The 16,208-nt window shown below is 40.0% G+C and overlaps 1 protein-coding gene across 1 annotated transcript in view; it reads right to left on the bottom strand.

Annotated features, from left to right (window-relative positions):
* Positions 1–5,596: 5,596 nt before the first annotated feature.
* Positions 5,597–16,208, bottom strand: part of RNASET2 (ribonuclease T2) — a 29,395-nt gene continuing 18,783 nt past the window's right edge. Inside the window, exons 7-10 of the mRNA XM_067293498.1 lie at positions 13,060–13,173; positions 10,734–10,779; positions 10,452–10,526; positions 5,597–8,035 (exon numbers count right to left, since the gene is read on the bottom strand). Of these exons, the coding sequence (XP_067149599.1) occupies positions 7,844–8,035; positions 10,452–10,526; positions 10,734–10,779; positions 13,060–13,173 (427 nt within the window). The 3' untranslated portion in view covers positions 5,597–7,843. The remainder of the gene's footprint in view (positions 8,036–10,451; positions 10,527–10,733; positions 10,780–13,059; positions 13,174–16,208) is intronic.

The following is a 16,208-nucleotide window of genomic DNA, read 5'->3' as shown; positions in this document are numbered from 1 at the left end:
CATCAAACTTTAAGTCGAATTTCACTTACAAGGGGACAGCAGCAGAGCTAAGTAAAAAAAAGCAGATATTCCAATTTCCCAGTGTTCTCATCTGCCCAGATAGTTGACACTATCCAAGTAATTTTTCTGTTTAAATAATAATGTAGGTCCCAGACTGTTAACTGATTTAGTGAATATCCATTTTTGCCATCTTTTTCAATTAATTTTTTGAGACATGGTTCTTGGTCAGGTGTGAGTATGACAGCAGGCCTGTTAATCAGTCAGACTTGCCAAAAAAACAGATGCCATCAGCCAGAACAGTTTAATTGTAGCTCTAGAATAGAAGACATAACAAATAAATGATTAAAAGCTATTGATGAGTACACCTACCTTCTTCCAGACCTCCTGCAATCATAGTATTCAAAATGTCTCAAAACAAAAGGCTAATAGAAAGACTTCCAGGAAAAAAAAAAGGTATTTCATATGTTTTTATTCAATGCGTGGTAAGAGATTTTTCTCCACGAGAGATATCTTCATCTCTAGTGGAGATACTCTCCACTAGAATATCTTCATTACAGGTTTGGTTACTTTGAGAGATGTAACTCGAGAGATTGCTTTGTAATAACAGCATGAACAGCTGTTACTTATAAAATGGTTATTTTAGTGGGATAGTGGCATAATAAATCGAGAACATCTGAGTACCCAGGAGACAAGTGTTGTTCCCACTTCACCTAACAACCACCCCTCAGTCAGCCAGCCTCCTGGCTCACAGCCCTGCCACAAATGCACACCACAGGCATTGGCAAATGCCTGAAAAATAGGGTTTATGAGGAGGTGAAGTCTAAAGGGGCACTCCCCTCCCAGTGTGGTTTTGGACACTAACCTGCAATAGCTGGCACTGGGGAACTGATAGCACGAGACATCTGGCCGCATGCAGTCTTCGTGGTCAGTTTAACCTACGAAATCTCAACAAGGGAAATGCATCTGTGGAAAAGTGATGGGCTAAAGTGAGAGCACTCGTGATCTGACCAGCTCTCCTGCCACGAGGGAGCATTATGCCTCTGGCGGGAGGATGCAGAGCGTCTTTCCTCTCAGCTGAGAGCTTTGCAAACAAGAGAAATCCCTCTCACTGAAGCCGACAATGACAAGTTTTAATGAACAACGCTAGCCAGAAGTAAGTGATTTAACAGAAGGTACTTACTGGGATGCATCAGACTTGTTTATAGTGATTATAATTTTTATAGTGTAACTGCTATGTTTTTAGTTCTTGTTAATTTTGTTTTGGCTTGTCTTCTTTATGTGCAGAGCATGGGTTTTTAATACAAACGATAACTTTTTGAGTTACAGAAAAATCTTAGGTAAACAGCTTGTTTCCTAAAAAGTGAGCTTCTTCTCAGAACAGTATTTCTTACAAACAGCACATAGTATTCTTCAGCCTGCTCAAGAATTTTCTTATCAAGTTTGATCATTTTAGCTTCTTTTTTTTAAATAAAAGATTTTGGAACATCAGTCCTTCAAACTGAGCACTGCATCTGAATGTCAGTGCTGTGATTTTTGTGCTGAATGTGTTGACAGGGATCATATCATCAGTCTGTGCGCATTTCTGGGCTTAGTTGTTCTCAAGGTCTATCTAATCCTTGCCCTATCTGTGACCACCCAGCGTATTTTTGGGGAAAGCAGTAACAAATACCACAGCACATCAATATAAAATAATCTGCGCATCTCTCACATCAGGTTTTACTTATCCTGTATTTTGTATTTACCAAAACACTTAATCTCCAAAGCACAAGAATCTGAAATCCTTCCCGAAATGCATTATTTATATCTGCTCTGGGTGATCTACAGCCCAGCTTCCTTCAGCAGGGAACTGTTACACACAGGAAGGTGTGAGACAAGCCTTGTGAAGGAAGCTGCCTAAGCAGCAAAGCAGTCTGAATTTAGAAGAGACTTAGCGTTGCTTGTCATTGATTGCTCCACTGCTGGGACAGTGACTTGCAAAGTCCTGACATTCTCCCACTGCATCATCACTTTCACCATTAACCAGCAATAATGTTGTCAGCAGCAGCACTACCCTTCTATGACCTTGGCTTGGTGGTGCTCAGAGCCAGATCCAAACAGAGAGCAGGTGCCTAAATCGCAACCCCAGTAGCACTGAGGTGCTGGATTCAAGAACGCAACCCCCAAAATCCCCCTTCTTCACAGCAAGAGCCAGCACCTGCCTCTTTACTTTGGTAGATATTTAGACTATTTACATTTGCTGGACTTAATCTGCAGTGTACTGACCGCCTCTTTGGGCACCACACTCCTGCCACCTTAGGGGCTCTTTCCTCTTTTTCTTCCAACAGGCAATGGCTGGGGCCGGGACACAGGCGTTCACCAGCTGCCACAGGACCTGCACTGAGGGCGTGGAGTGGGGACACTCCAGAGGCCCGTGTCACCTCCATCCCAGCCTGAGAGACAGGGCTGCATAACAGCTGGGCAATGGCAACGGGTAGCTGCTGCCGCTAGGAACCAAAGGGGAGACCTTCACTTGGCTCCTCCTATTTTTTGTCCTCTTTGCAGCGGCAGATCAGCTGTTTGCTGGTGGGAAGAGTTGGCTCACATTCAGTTTGTATGTAGTCCTGAGTCATAACTTACCTCATTAAGCTAGAAGGTTTGGGGGCCTGAGCTATGAAGCTGTGTGCGAGATCAGGACACCCAAAAAACATGTCTCTTTGTGTGCCTACAGATGTTACACTTTTGACTGGGTTGAATGTCTAGGTACCTATCTCCTGCCTGTTTTGGGATTCACAGGCTACAGCCATGTCTAAATCCCCTCTGGTGTCAATCTAATAGGAGTGGACCTAGAGCTCACCTGGTGCTCCCAAATCACTCTGAGCGTAGCAGAAAGTGCCACAGCTCTTACACTTTGATTCAAAAGTCTGTAGTGAGGCAGATGGGGTGCCCATGTTCCAGCCAAGCGGTCAGCCAGTATTTGTTCAGGAAGCAGGGTACCTCTGTTCTTAGCCTACTGGGGCTCAAAACCACGTCCTACACTTCCACAGGAGGCTGCTGTGGTCATCTGTGTAACAACTCAGTGGTGGCTGCTTTTTGCAGCCCCCTGCTCCCAACTCCCCCCTCCCAACTTGGCTGAAGCTGGGCCACTACACAGCCCAGGAACGCACAGGGCAACCCAGGGAAAGAGCGAGAGAACAAGGAAAGGAGAACCTGCCTGTGGTCTAGGAAAAGGGACTGTCCTTGGAAAGGGGACAGCCTGTGTGCTAACCCCCACCCCAAGGAATGCCTGTGCATTTTGCATGAGAGAGCGCATGAACATAGGATAGAAACGGGCAAAGTCCCTTTGTGGAATTAGTGTTTTAAAGCACTGAGACTGTACAAACAACTCCCCTGTTGGGATTTAGTTAATTTACTTAATGATGCAGAAAAGAATAAAGCTCCTGACTTCTCCGGGCTGTGTTGAATCTTCAAGGCTGATAGATTTTATCTTGTTCTAAGAAGCAGCCATATGCTTAAGGAAGTGAGTGACACTTTTCAGAGCTGAAGTGATATTTAAGGGCTCCCAATATCCACTTATTTTTTTACCTCTAGTATTTAAATTGTGTTAATCCAATTTTTGAAATTATATACAATCCAATTTATGAAATTATATTTTTCTGATGAAAAGCAATTGCCAGGATTGGTAACTGGGTGTGAGCCATTGTTAGAGGCAAATATAATACCTCAGGTACATCCCTTAGAACAGGACTTAAGAGTCTGTAGGCTATTTTTCTACCCACTTTGACTTATCATCCATTAATCATTTTTTATTCAGTAACAGGTTGTTGCTTAGCATGAAGGTTTTGTTACATCCCTCCCTTCCTCTCCCTTTCGCATTTCAGATTATGCAGTTTCTCCTTAAAGTTTTAAAATTTATCACCTCCCTCACATTCCTTGCATTAGAAAATTAGGTTGAAATGTGCACAGAAGTTACGCTATCTACTCTGTCACAGACATTGGTAGTTTCTGACTCTCTTTTATATTTGCTGACTCTCTATTTGGCAAGAGTCAGCTTTATCTTTGAGCATCTCACTGCCAAGTCTGTTAGTGGCTGTGTCACTTCCTTCTAAAGTATGTATTTGCACTTGTTTGCTTGGCTTAAATTAATATATTACACTTGAGAACTGCAGGGAACTGCTGTACAGTAAATTTTGTCTCCCTAAGCATTATTTGGCATTATAGAAGAATATATAATTTATACTGCAATTAAAGGAACCCACCAGCCTACTGATTCAAGCTTCCATTAAACAAATATCTGTACAAGAACCAGTAACTCTACTATTGCTTCCAAGTCTGAGCTTTCCTTGCAACTGATAGGCACCTGTGAAGAGGACTGAGGAACAGATGAGTTTGTTTCTTTAAAAAGCTTATGATGGGAGTTATAAGTTCATGTTCATAATGGGCTTTCACTCTATGTAGTCCATCCAAAACCTATGCACCATTTAAGTACTACTTAAAAGAGTTGAGGGGAGATTTTTTTAAAGTGCATGAGCCTTGGGCTGGTCCTTTGCAGAGAATGATTTTTATTTTTATTTTTTGCATCAAGTCTTTGTTTTATTCTAGGCAAAGATAATTCTTGTGATTAGAAGGAAAAATAATATTAATGATCTCAAAAGGATTCCACAAAAAAAAAGTACATTTCTAACCTTTTCAAGCACTTTAGCTCAGTCTCCCTACTTTTTCATGCTTTTCTAATGGCAGAGATGAAAGAGCATTTAAGAATATAAAATGTACATCTGTGAGCATTCTGCCTACAGCTTTTACAGTGAAAATGGTAGGAGTAAAAGATGTCATGTCTAAAGTGCCATCAGACAGAGCAAGGGGCAGGAGAGCATGGGTTGCCCGCAGTTTCCCCTTTCCCATTGCTGTGCAGAGTGGTTATGCAAATACAACCACCGCAGCCTGCGCAGGGGTCTAAGGAAGAGGCAGAACACAACGGAGCTGGGTAGCACAGATCAGGGCATAAGGTTAACGTCACAGATATCATCATAGCATTGGCACTTAATAATTCTGGTACTGTTTATTACTGTGTGTATTTAAAATTGCAGTATCAATATATCACCCTCACTAATGTTACCCATTACTGGCTGGTCAGTAGTGTGCAGACACTGCTGGCTGTTGGTCTCAGAGACAGGAACTGAACAGAGGAATTTCAGCCTTCTGGAGCTTAACCCAGCTGTAGTGCCCTAACTCTGTCCTGTGCCTCTGAGTATTACAACCACATCATGGCACACAGTAGTGTCAATAACAAAAGAGAGTAAAGCTCTGCATGGAATCCCAAATGGTACAATGAGAAACTCGGAATTGCTCACACAGAAGTGGAAGAACTCCATTTACCTGAATTCACTCCTGATATGCAAAGTCCAGTAACAGAAAACTTAGGGAACAATTTCATCGATTTTTTCAGTTCTATGCATTTAGCACATTGTTTAAATTTGGGCTCACAACAGGTGATCAAAAAACTTCAAAAAAACCCCCAGTCTGATTAGAAGACCATGGAATTAAAATATATTTTTCTGAATTTAACACTTAATAAAAAATTTAAATAGGACCCTAAAAGTAGCAGGCCATGTTTCTGTCATTATATACATATATTTTTTATTAGCTTTTGAGCACTGACAATTTCTTAAACAATACCAGCACAGTTCCTGAATAAAGCAATCCAGTACTACTGCTCTTGGCTGAAAACAGATGTGCTTTTATATTCAATATACACACAAACATACATACATACTGAAATTTTAGAAAGTGCTGTCTGCAAAGTTTCCCTCTTATTATTAGAACATGAGACATAATTATTAAAACTAACCCTGGAGAAACTATTGAATCATCACAACATTTCCAAAAAGCAACATATTTTTCCTGTTTTGCTACCTCTCCGAAAGGCATGTCCAAAACAATACTGATAAGCAATAGATTATTTCTGGTCTTTGATTCAACTTTGTGTGCTCAGAATGCATGCAGAGTTCCCACCGAGTTCAGCTGGAGCACTACAGACGTAATCAACAGCAGGAGTCATCCTGTTAGACTTTGTTGAAAAAAGATTTAACAGGGAAATTCAGCCTTACCATCCAGAAGTCACTCAAAACCACCTATCAGAGTTAATATAATCAAACAGCCCTTGAAGCCAGTTCACCCCAAAACATGAGCCTACTTAAAGTAACAGTGAATTCATTGCTATATATGCCAGGTACCACAGGTTACATTCTGAGCCCTTTCCTTTCAAAATTCTCCATTTGTGACCAGTAAGATCAATTTCAAATACTTCTAATAAGACCCTAATGGTGGAGGGGGAAGAACAGGCTATTCCTGAACAACTGGGTTGATTTTAAAGGCTGTATAGCATACTTTAAAAATACATTATGTTAGTATATTCCCCCTCTTAGGAGGGAAGACAAATTTTGAAAGAGAAGCCCTCGCTCCCCTGAAAGGCACAAGGGAGTGCAGAACACACTCCTTTACTGTATTTCCTTTCTTTTTTTTAAAGCAAGAGCTCTGGGTTTCTAAAGAGAGGACTCAAAAAAATTGACAGCATTCTGGAATGGCAAGGTAACAGACCCTTAAATGAATGGTGGTACAGAGAGAGTGGCAGCAGAAAATGAGAGTATATATGAATGGTTTTCAAAACCAAAACGACATAGTAATTTTTGTTCCTAACACTGCATTTCATGTTTTTCAAGTAACATTTTTCTAACAGATGGTTCCTTGAGCCATAATTTCTTTGAGAGACAATTTGGGACACTTGCATCAACACAGCTCTGCATAGTGGCTGTTATCCAAATTTGGTCCCATTTGGAAACTTTTAGCTTTGTTGCACATAATTAATTATTATTGGATGGAGATGCACTATTGCCAACATTTGTACTTTTCACTGAAAATCTTGTAGTATTTACTGTTTTCCCTATAAAAAGCTGTTTCGTGGAACCAAGTGATTATGTGAAAATCTCATATTTTTAAATGAATTTCAGGCACTCACACCTGTGTAGAAGTGCTAAATGCTCAGATGAGATGAAAAATTAAGAACAAATATCATGTTTCTATGGCATAACATTATTTTCCTATACTAGCACATAATTGTAAGACTGGTAGTTCTTCATGCGTGTATGGACTTATTGAGGCAAACTCAAGTCTAAGAATAGGAGAGCCTGCAAATAAAAAGAGTCTTGGGGTCCTGAGAAAGACACCCATAACCAGAGGTGCCAAAAGCTGGTGAATGTTATTTCATTCACTAAGAAGTTGTGCAAAAGTTTTCATCTTTGGTCCTCAGTGACCTCTGGGTAAGAAAAGGTTTAATGCCTCAGAGGATGTGGCCTCTGTTCAGTACTTCTGGAGAGCAAGTTTACAGAAAGCAGTGGGTATTCGGTTTGGAAAAAGACCTCCAGGCAGGTCTCGAAGTTCTTCTGTATAACAATATTTTTTTCCCAAGAAATTGTCATCTCATCTCAGAGAGATGAGCATCCTTTTGGAACAAAGGATGGCTTAATCCCCCTGGCGCACTGGCAAAAAATAGAAGAAAGTGGCTAATGTGGCAGACAGCATTGATTCAACTGTAAGTGAGCCGAAAAAATCCAGACAAAAATGGAAATCAGATTCCGACTCCATCAACACCAGAACAACAATTCAAGACTTCAGCCTATTGTAGCAGATAATACAATGTGGACCGTTATCCTTTAACAGGAAAAGGAGCACATTCTGCCTCCAGCAGAAATCCTCACAGCACGCCAATGATAATGGACAGGTTTTGGTAATATTGCTAAGTCAAGACTGCTTTCTAAGGTATAATGCTTAAAGGGTTTTTGTTTAAAAAGTTTTTCAAGCTCTTGTGGTTTCACTTGTGACGTTGGACCTGTGAAGGATAGTAGGTAGGGAGAGTATCATCGCAGACAGACAACTCCCCCGTTCCAAGCTGCAAGTCAGCCTGCATCCACTTGGATCCACCCTTCGATTCTGTGCAGTTTTTCAGCTCCAGTTTTTTGGTGAAGCAGAATTCAATCTGGCCAATTGTTTGTGCTTTTTCACCCTAGAGACAGGAAGAATGAGATCAGCTTGTTGTGGAGAAGAAAACAGACTAATACTTCAGATATATTTGCCTTAGTTACAGTACACAGTAGTGCTTATTTGTAGGTTTGCCACTTGAAAAATGTGAGGCAGAGACAGGTAATAGAGGTATCCACTCTGAACAGCTTATAGCACACACTCGTCTTTAAGGAACAAGCACACAAGGAAACACATTCCAACATCACAATTCAGTAATGTTTTGGGGAATCTGACTAGTAAGTCTCACTATGAAATGTTGTGACACAGATTATCTTAGCATTTATCAAGTCTGCACAGTACACAGAAGCTGTTCATCTTAATGATGAGCTCTGGCTGAATTCTGGGAATATTAAAGGAAAAGTCTGATCTGGAAAGCCTCCTTTCACCAGCCCTTCCATAGCAGGATGGGAATTGAGGCAAATAAAGTTCTCCAAAACAGAGAAAGGAAAAGTTTTACAAAAACTTTTACTGAGAAGAACAGAAAAGCAGTCTGTCAAAAACAGCTGACATCATTTTTGAACTGCAGGACAGATGAGGAAGAAAGATGTTGGCCATAAAAAAGGAAAGGCGGCATGGAAGCCATATGCGGAAAGGAGATTATGAGAAAAGCCCAAAGAATGGGCAGGTGTGATGAAGAAGTGCATGTGGAAAACATTGTTTTTGAAACTGCTAAGCAGAACAAAATCTATGTACAAAAGAAAAGTGACAGTGGGGTTTTTCTGTTTGTTTGTTTGTTTTTAAGAAACCTAAGAACACAGCAAATGTGTAACATATTTCAGGCATCAGAGGTCCCTAATAAGGCAGCCTCCCACCTCAGGCAACTACAAGGCTGAATCTCTGAAAAGGGCCATCTTTAAATAACTGAAGTGTCCTTTTTCCTCTCCATCACCCATTAGCTTCAGCTGTTAAGCACAGGAGACTCAAACTGTTAAATTACTTTCACATAATTTGAACTGTATCCTGATTATACTAAAAGCAATGGTAGAACTACAGTGAATATAAACAGAGCTAAAATCTGGGTTTTGTGTTAGCTCTGTATTTCTTCAATATCAAGAGATGGGCAAGTGTGCAACTGACATTCAACCCATACTCTTTTGGTGCTTAACTAATTTAAATATAAGTTAAAACTAATTCAAAATATATAGTTCTTTTTCACGCAAAGCAACATCTGAGCACAAAAGCCTCAGAGCATTGCTAAAGCAAATTAACCGACAACACAAGAGCTATTAAACACCAACAGCAGCTGTATCTTGGCGAGTTTTCGTAAAACTGCTGTCTGTGTATTTGCAATAACTCTGCGAAGTGTTTTGTAGTAAACCACTTATCAAACTGAGAAAATAAGGGGCCCCTTGTAAGAGGAAGAGCTATCTTCTCCCTTTAAAAAAAAAAAAAAGAGAGAGAGAGAGAGACACCTCACTGAAACAGGAAAGCGAGTGCTACACAGCCTACCCATGTAACTGTCTGGAGTATTATTTTGTTTCTTCAAAGGCACTTTGGGTTCAGATTTGTGGACCTGTATTTTTGGCAGTGGCACACTGTCTGTGTACCATGTTTTCCACTGCATTGTGACTCACAGCTCAATCACTGGCAAGGAAAGGTAAAGAGAGATGGAAGTTTTAGACAACATTCCTGGAAAGAAAAGGCTATGGTCATCTTGAGCTACACTGAAGCTCAAAATGCCTTTTTATACATCTTCAGGTAGGGTTTTTGAGAACAGCCTCAGAGACAAGCTTCTGAATTGCTTTACTTCTGAGGGATTCTGTTCACTCAGTAACTTCTTCAAGCAGAATATATGAACCATTCCCAGTGAAGGAAAGACAACCACCGCTTTGATGGGTAGTACATTTGTCAAGACTTGCGGTCAAAGGCTCCTTTCCAATCGCAGCTGTTAGTCCTAAGAATTTCCTTCATGGTTATTATGGTTTAGCAAGAGCAACAGAGAGTACTCAACTACAGCCTCACCTCTAGCCTGATTGTTTCAGCATTCACCCAAAAGCTGCAAAAGAGATGCAGGTTCAAGTCCTTTGAGATGAAGAGGGCTTTCAAACCCAGTGCTCCCATTTTCTGGGCAAGTATACTAACAACAAGGTCATTAGATGAAGAGTGGGCACTTCCTTCATTAGTTGTATTTATGCATTAAAAAAAGGCTCCGGCAACAGTAACATAAGCTGAACTCAATGATGCCAGCGCGTAGGCAACATTTTTTTGAACTTGACTCTAAGAATTCAGCAATATCTAATTTGCAAAGAGCTGCAAACACAAAGAATACACAGACCTAAGTTTCCACATGCTGAAGATCTGTTACTCTTTTTTTTTGCTTTTGTTATTTGATAAACAAGGTTTGTTTTTAAAAAAAGGTTTTTTTGTTATTGTGTGGGGTTTTATTTAAATTTTTTTACCTCTTCTGGAGGAAGACATTGGATCTTTGGTGTTACACCATAAAAACTTGAGAGAGCTTCTTTTATGGCAGTCATCTGAAAAATTAAAAAGCTCGGATAAATTAAGAAGTCATTAGCACTCTTCCAACAGTTCCCACATTTGTAAGTTAACAACTCTTAGATAAAGCACAACTCTAAAGAACTATACAATTAAAAGAGATCACTTCCTCTTTAGAAATTACTTGACTTCTGCTGAGAAAAGTACATACGCATGATTTTGTTTTATGAAAGATTGCCTCTTACCTGGTAATACGTACTGCCTGGCTTTATTCCAGCTTTCAGGAGACAACTGAAACAAAGATAAAACACTTTCCATAATTCTTGTATGCTAATATGACTTTGTAACCACTAGGTAAATGGACAGACTTAGTGAGAACCTGGCACACATTACAATGAGGGGGAGCAAGGGAAGCTTGTTCTCCACCCTCTGCCATGCCTAGGTGAGGCTCCCTTTTCTGAGAGGCCTCTTCGCCACCCTACTTGGCAGGGTCACCAAGAACTCCCTACCCTATCTATTCAGAAGAGCTGAAAGAGGCAAGTCTTCAGACATAGCTAGGGAGAGGAAAGTACTGTTTTCATTTGTTGGCTCTTCCTAATGCCCTGTTGAGTGCCAGGTAGGAGATACAGTTTAATCACTGCCTATTCCCCCGAGCCACACCCTTGTGCTCTGGCCATTGGGAAGGGACTGAGGAGGACTCCTGAGGGGCTCTGTGCATCCTCATGCACTACCTCAGGGGAGCCTTGCTGGGTTGGGAGGCACACGGCATGCAGGAAGAGGTACATGGTATGCTGATCTCAATCAGCATTATCAGTGCCATGGCAGAAATATTTTCATGGTCTCTTAGTAAGCAGGTTTTTGAAGAGAAACACTGCTCATGTAAGAGAAACAAACTAACTCTCCAGAATCTGTAGCCTACCTTCCCCATTTCTCTAAACCCAATCTTGAGGAAAGCACAAGCTTTAACATTCCAGCAAGACTCAGGACCCAACAGGTGCTGAATCTCCTTAAGTCCCAGCTTCTTTAGTAAGAACTGGGAATGTTCAGTACCTCTCAGGATTTAATCCAGTGAGTGCTAATAATGCTCAGCCCTGACAAAGTCAGGTCCTGCACAGCGAAGATTTAACACCGTTGACTAAAGGTCTGTGTGTTTGTCATAGTCATTTGACACTGGATATAAGCAGGCCAGTAAATAGGATAGTGTTCTGTCATTCTTACAACAGCCTGTATGATGTCTTCTTTTTAATAACTTCTTTTTTGGAGACAATATTTTAATCACCATAACACTACCTTACTTCATTTATATTTTTTCATGAGAAACAGTGAGAACATTAGCAGTCTTTATTCTGTTCAGTGAAGATTAAATTAATTATGTTCATTTTTACAATGAAGAATGTGCTACAAGCAATTAACTTCAACATGTTTTCGGTCTCTATTCTTTTTCAGTGTTACATATGCTGATATAAAGAGTCACATAGTTGGTCACTGCACCATCTGTAAAATGTTTTAGTCACACCATCACAGCTACTTAGGCAATTGACTTATCAGACATTACTAATTTTAATAGCACATATGACTCTTAAGTGTTGTGCCTAGAAAAATCTGATTAAAATTCTACAAAAACATGATGGGGGATGGAATAAAGACATATTTCCTTTCCACATATGCAAAGTGAATAAGACTGTGGTAAGACATTGCTTGAACCAGACAGTGATAGAACATGAGCTGGATTTTTTTTTAACATACACAATTCTAGATAAATACGGAAAACCTATCTTCTCTTCCTCTTAGGTACTATCATCTTCTACAGAAAGCCAATTCATGATCTACAAATCCAAGACCAATGTTTCTCTCACCGCCAAGCACTGATCAGGAAAGGACTCTTGGACTTTTGGCATTCATCTGCAGTCTTAATGCATACATATAGAGCTTACACAAGTCACAACATGATCACCAAGTTTTTGTATCTGGAATTGCCAGGACTTTGGAACCACAAGGAAGAGTCAGCCCTAGGAAAAAGCAACTACATATGCCACATTACTGTTCCTTTGCACTTTTGAAAGGACAGCAGAGGGCTTTATGCACCAACTAAATTTCATCCTTCGGGCCATCCTCTCTTCTTGTTAAATCTCGGCCTATTCCAGACTGTTCAGTACAGTTTTGTATGCAGCTTGTTCTTTTCTTTGAGCAGAGCACTGTCTTTTCTAAGTGTTTGGGCCTCAGTGTGACTCAGAAGTTTGAGAGTGTTGTCACTTAATTTAGAAGTCTACAGGTACTGGAGTTTTTTTGTTAGTGAGATATATCTGATAAAGGCCCTCAAAATTTACAGGCTCACATTGTCTAAAAAGATGTTGTGAAGTATGCTGTTGACTCCCCAGGCTCCAAAGTAGCCAGAGATATGCCTGTCAGCATCAGGCAACCCTACCTCTGAACTCCAGTACTAAAAATAATTTATGCTAACGCTCATTTCTCCTCTGCTGTCAGGTTTTTAGACTTGTTTTTTTAAGTTAGGTTGGAAACTTCTAGAAACTGATTGAAGTAGGAGGCAGACCAAGGAGTTCATTTACGCACCTGTTAAGATCAATGTGTTGATAGAGTTCCAGGGCTTTACCAAAATACTTCTTCTGAGAATTAAGGATCTGAAGTGTGGCTGCACAAGTTCCATGCTTCTCCCACTCATGTTTCCTACAGGTGGAAAGCAAAATTTATGTTTTAGAAAACATCATTTGCAGAGACATGATCTGTGCAAGCTAGCCAATATGCTTCAATCAAGTAACTGAAAGGCTATTTATGTGGTAGGACATCTCATACAAAAAACACTGCATGTGCAAAAAGCAAAACCAAAAAAAGACCATTCCTACCATTTCAGTTATTTCAACACATTTATTTTTTCTAGTAGAAGCATTTTCCAAGAGATTTTAGACCTACAAGGAGAGTAGGGAAGAAGCCTAAGTCATCCCTCACTGTGGTTTGTAACATCAGACTAAGAGATAATTCTTTCAAGAAAATAAGTCTTATTAAAAATATGAGTTGTCCTTAACTTTGACAGTAGCATAAGAGAGACTGTTCAAATTAACATAAGAATGGTGGAAGAGAAAGGAGAGGATGGTTCTATGGTTAGAATATTATTATGGGCCTGGAATATCCAGAGTCAATATTCTGCTTTGCAGTAAATTTTGCATATTTGTGCAAAAAGTCACTTATTTATAGTTCAGCCCTCCACCTGTAAAGGATAACATTCTTTTTTTCCCCCTCTATATCTTCAAAAGAAGATAGCTATCTTCTTAAGGCTGAAGACTGCAAGGTGAGGTGATAAGATAATGATGTGGAATAAATTGTTACTTCACACTTAAGCTGACTAAGAGAACTCTGTGACACAAGAGCGTGACAAAACTTTATCAAGCCAAGATGACTGTTCAGGTGCTTCTTGAGATTAAGTTAGTCCAAAATGTATCACTTTTTCTGAGGGGTTTCCTTTTGAATAAGCTATTTTTTTTTTTAATACTTAAATGAAGAAATTTATGAAATAAATATGTATCACACTCAAGTGATACAAAGTTCTCTTACTTTATTACTAAGAGATGTTTGGAGGTCAGAACAGTAAGAATTTGCCCCAAAAGTCCGTATTTCTAACCTTTGTTTGTATAATTTCTAGTGGAACTTTTATGCTAACTGAACTTCAAAGCACTGAAAATTTTCAGAACTGAAGAATCTGACCCTTATTTTGGGTGGATCAGTGAAACTGCACAAGCTGCTGGCATAGGACTGTTGCCTCAAGTTTCACTTTGGCCCCTTGCTGTATCCAGACAGGCCTGTTCCGAAGTCTTTCATCTATTACACTATCAGATCTACTAATGCCACGGAACAGAGTGCAAAAGAAAACATTTCTTGCAATATTATGACAGATATAAGCTCATATATGACAGAAAAAATGGGGCAAAGCTCCAAAGATATTCCTATGAATTCTAAAGTCTACTGAAAGACTAAGCAGTATAATCTTTAATATGGACATCTGTTGTTTTGTTTCAGGGTTTTTTTTTTCAGATTTTCATGCGTCACTGGTGTTAAATAGGTGTCAGTTCAGCAGACATGCACAAAAAACTATTATCTAATCACAAATGCCTGCCCCTACCAGGGCATTCCCTGACATTATGATGCCTCAATACATCATGGAGAAGCTAAGCAGCACAAGGCCAATTATTTTTCACCTGAAAGCATGCCTTTGAGTTGTCCATTCATAATGAAAACTAAAGATTCTTCTTAAAGAATTAAAGCACTTTAAAGAAGTTATCCTTGAAACTAGAGAAATTGGAACACTACTTTTGAACAGAAAATGAATAAAGCAACCAGAGGCCCAAGAGATTTGAAGAAGGGGGGAAGGTGGGTTACTGGAAGATTTTCACTATACATTCACAAATTCAGTCTTGTGAAGTGTTCTAATCTTGTCTGTAACACATCTGATCTGAACCTGACTTCTTTGTTCAGGACATGAGCAGCCATAAAACAGTTTTGACTGCAGTAGGTACCTGGTAGCCCTTTTAGCTTTATGTTACAGAGAACTAACAAAACTGTGCAACAAGTTTTAACTGGAGTATGTCTGGTTCAAATGGAAGCATATAATACCTGTCCAGTGAACTGTCTATTGCCTGGAAAATTCCACTTTAAGTTGGCCATACAGCAGATTTCCTGACAAGGTACTTGAAATCACTGATGAGAAAGGAGACTAAAATTTTAAAGAAGATAGAAGCGCTTTTAGAGGCAAATTTGGCAAGAGATATAGGACAGTTAGCTTGGACCAGAAGCAGACAACAGTCAAATCCAAAGGGCAACTGGAACAGCAAGAAGCTGGAGGCAAGGATTTGCATGCAAGATGCCAATATATTTCAAAGATTATACGCACATATGTGTGTAATCTAAGGATAAAATGTGGTGCCCATCTTTTGCAGGCTTTCCACAGTACTTGTTTTTAATTTTCCTGCTGTTTCCAGGAAGAAGGCAGACACAGAGAGCCACAGATCTGATGATGCTCTAGAAGCATGTTACTGCTGACATGCAACTGCTATTGGAGAGGTTTGGTCCAGCTAGGACTAATTGCAGGGCCCAGGCAATGGGACTGTGGGGTTCCCAAAATGAAAAGACACAGAGCTACCCACAGACGATGCCAATGTTTCACCAGTTGCGGAAGGCCAAGAGCAGACACGACCCAAGTTTTCAAATCAGTACTGTCAGCTTCCAGAATGGAGAGCTAATTCAGAGTCACTGCAAAACAATTACAGCAACTTCAAGATGACACTTCCTTTGACAGTGTGACTCAGATTTTTGCAGCAGAGCCATGTGAAAAAGCAGAGTGATGAATATGCACCCGGTTCTGACAATTAAGCACACGCATATGAAATTTCACCTTCACCTCTTCCACTTCAATGCAAACTGAAGTGGGTAGGAAATGGAGGAGCTACAGGTTCCAGGGAAGAAGAAAAAGAATTTGTGTTCAGAAATCAAAAGAATTAATGCCTCAGTGTTATTCAAGTCCTTCATGTGGGCCAGAATAAGACAAGGTCATTTCACTTAAGCCTCAGCTCATGTGTGTGTGGCATGTGGATACAGAACATAGTTTACTGTATTCAGAAAGACCATCCACCCTTCTGTACTGCTCATATTAATAGGCAAGGCATTAGTGCAGAGCCCATACGCTAGTCAAGGACTTTGCTGGACTTTTTCCC

Source organism: Apteryx mantelli, chromosome 3 (assembly GCF_036417845.1).
Source record: "Apteryx mantelli isolate bAptMan1 chromosome 3, bAptMan1.hap1, whole genome shotgun sequence".
Taxonomy (NCBI): domain Eukaryota; kingdom Metazoa; phylum Chordata; class Aves; order Apterygiformes; family Apterygidae; genus Apteryx; species Apteryx mantelli.
Note: the sequence above shows the minus strand (reverse complement) of the source record. Positions and strands in the feature narration are given on the sequence as shown.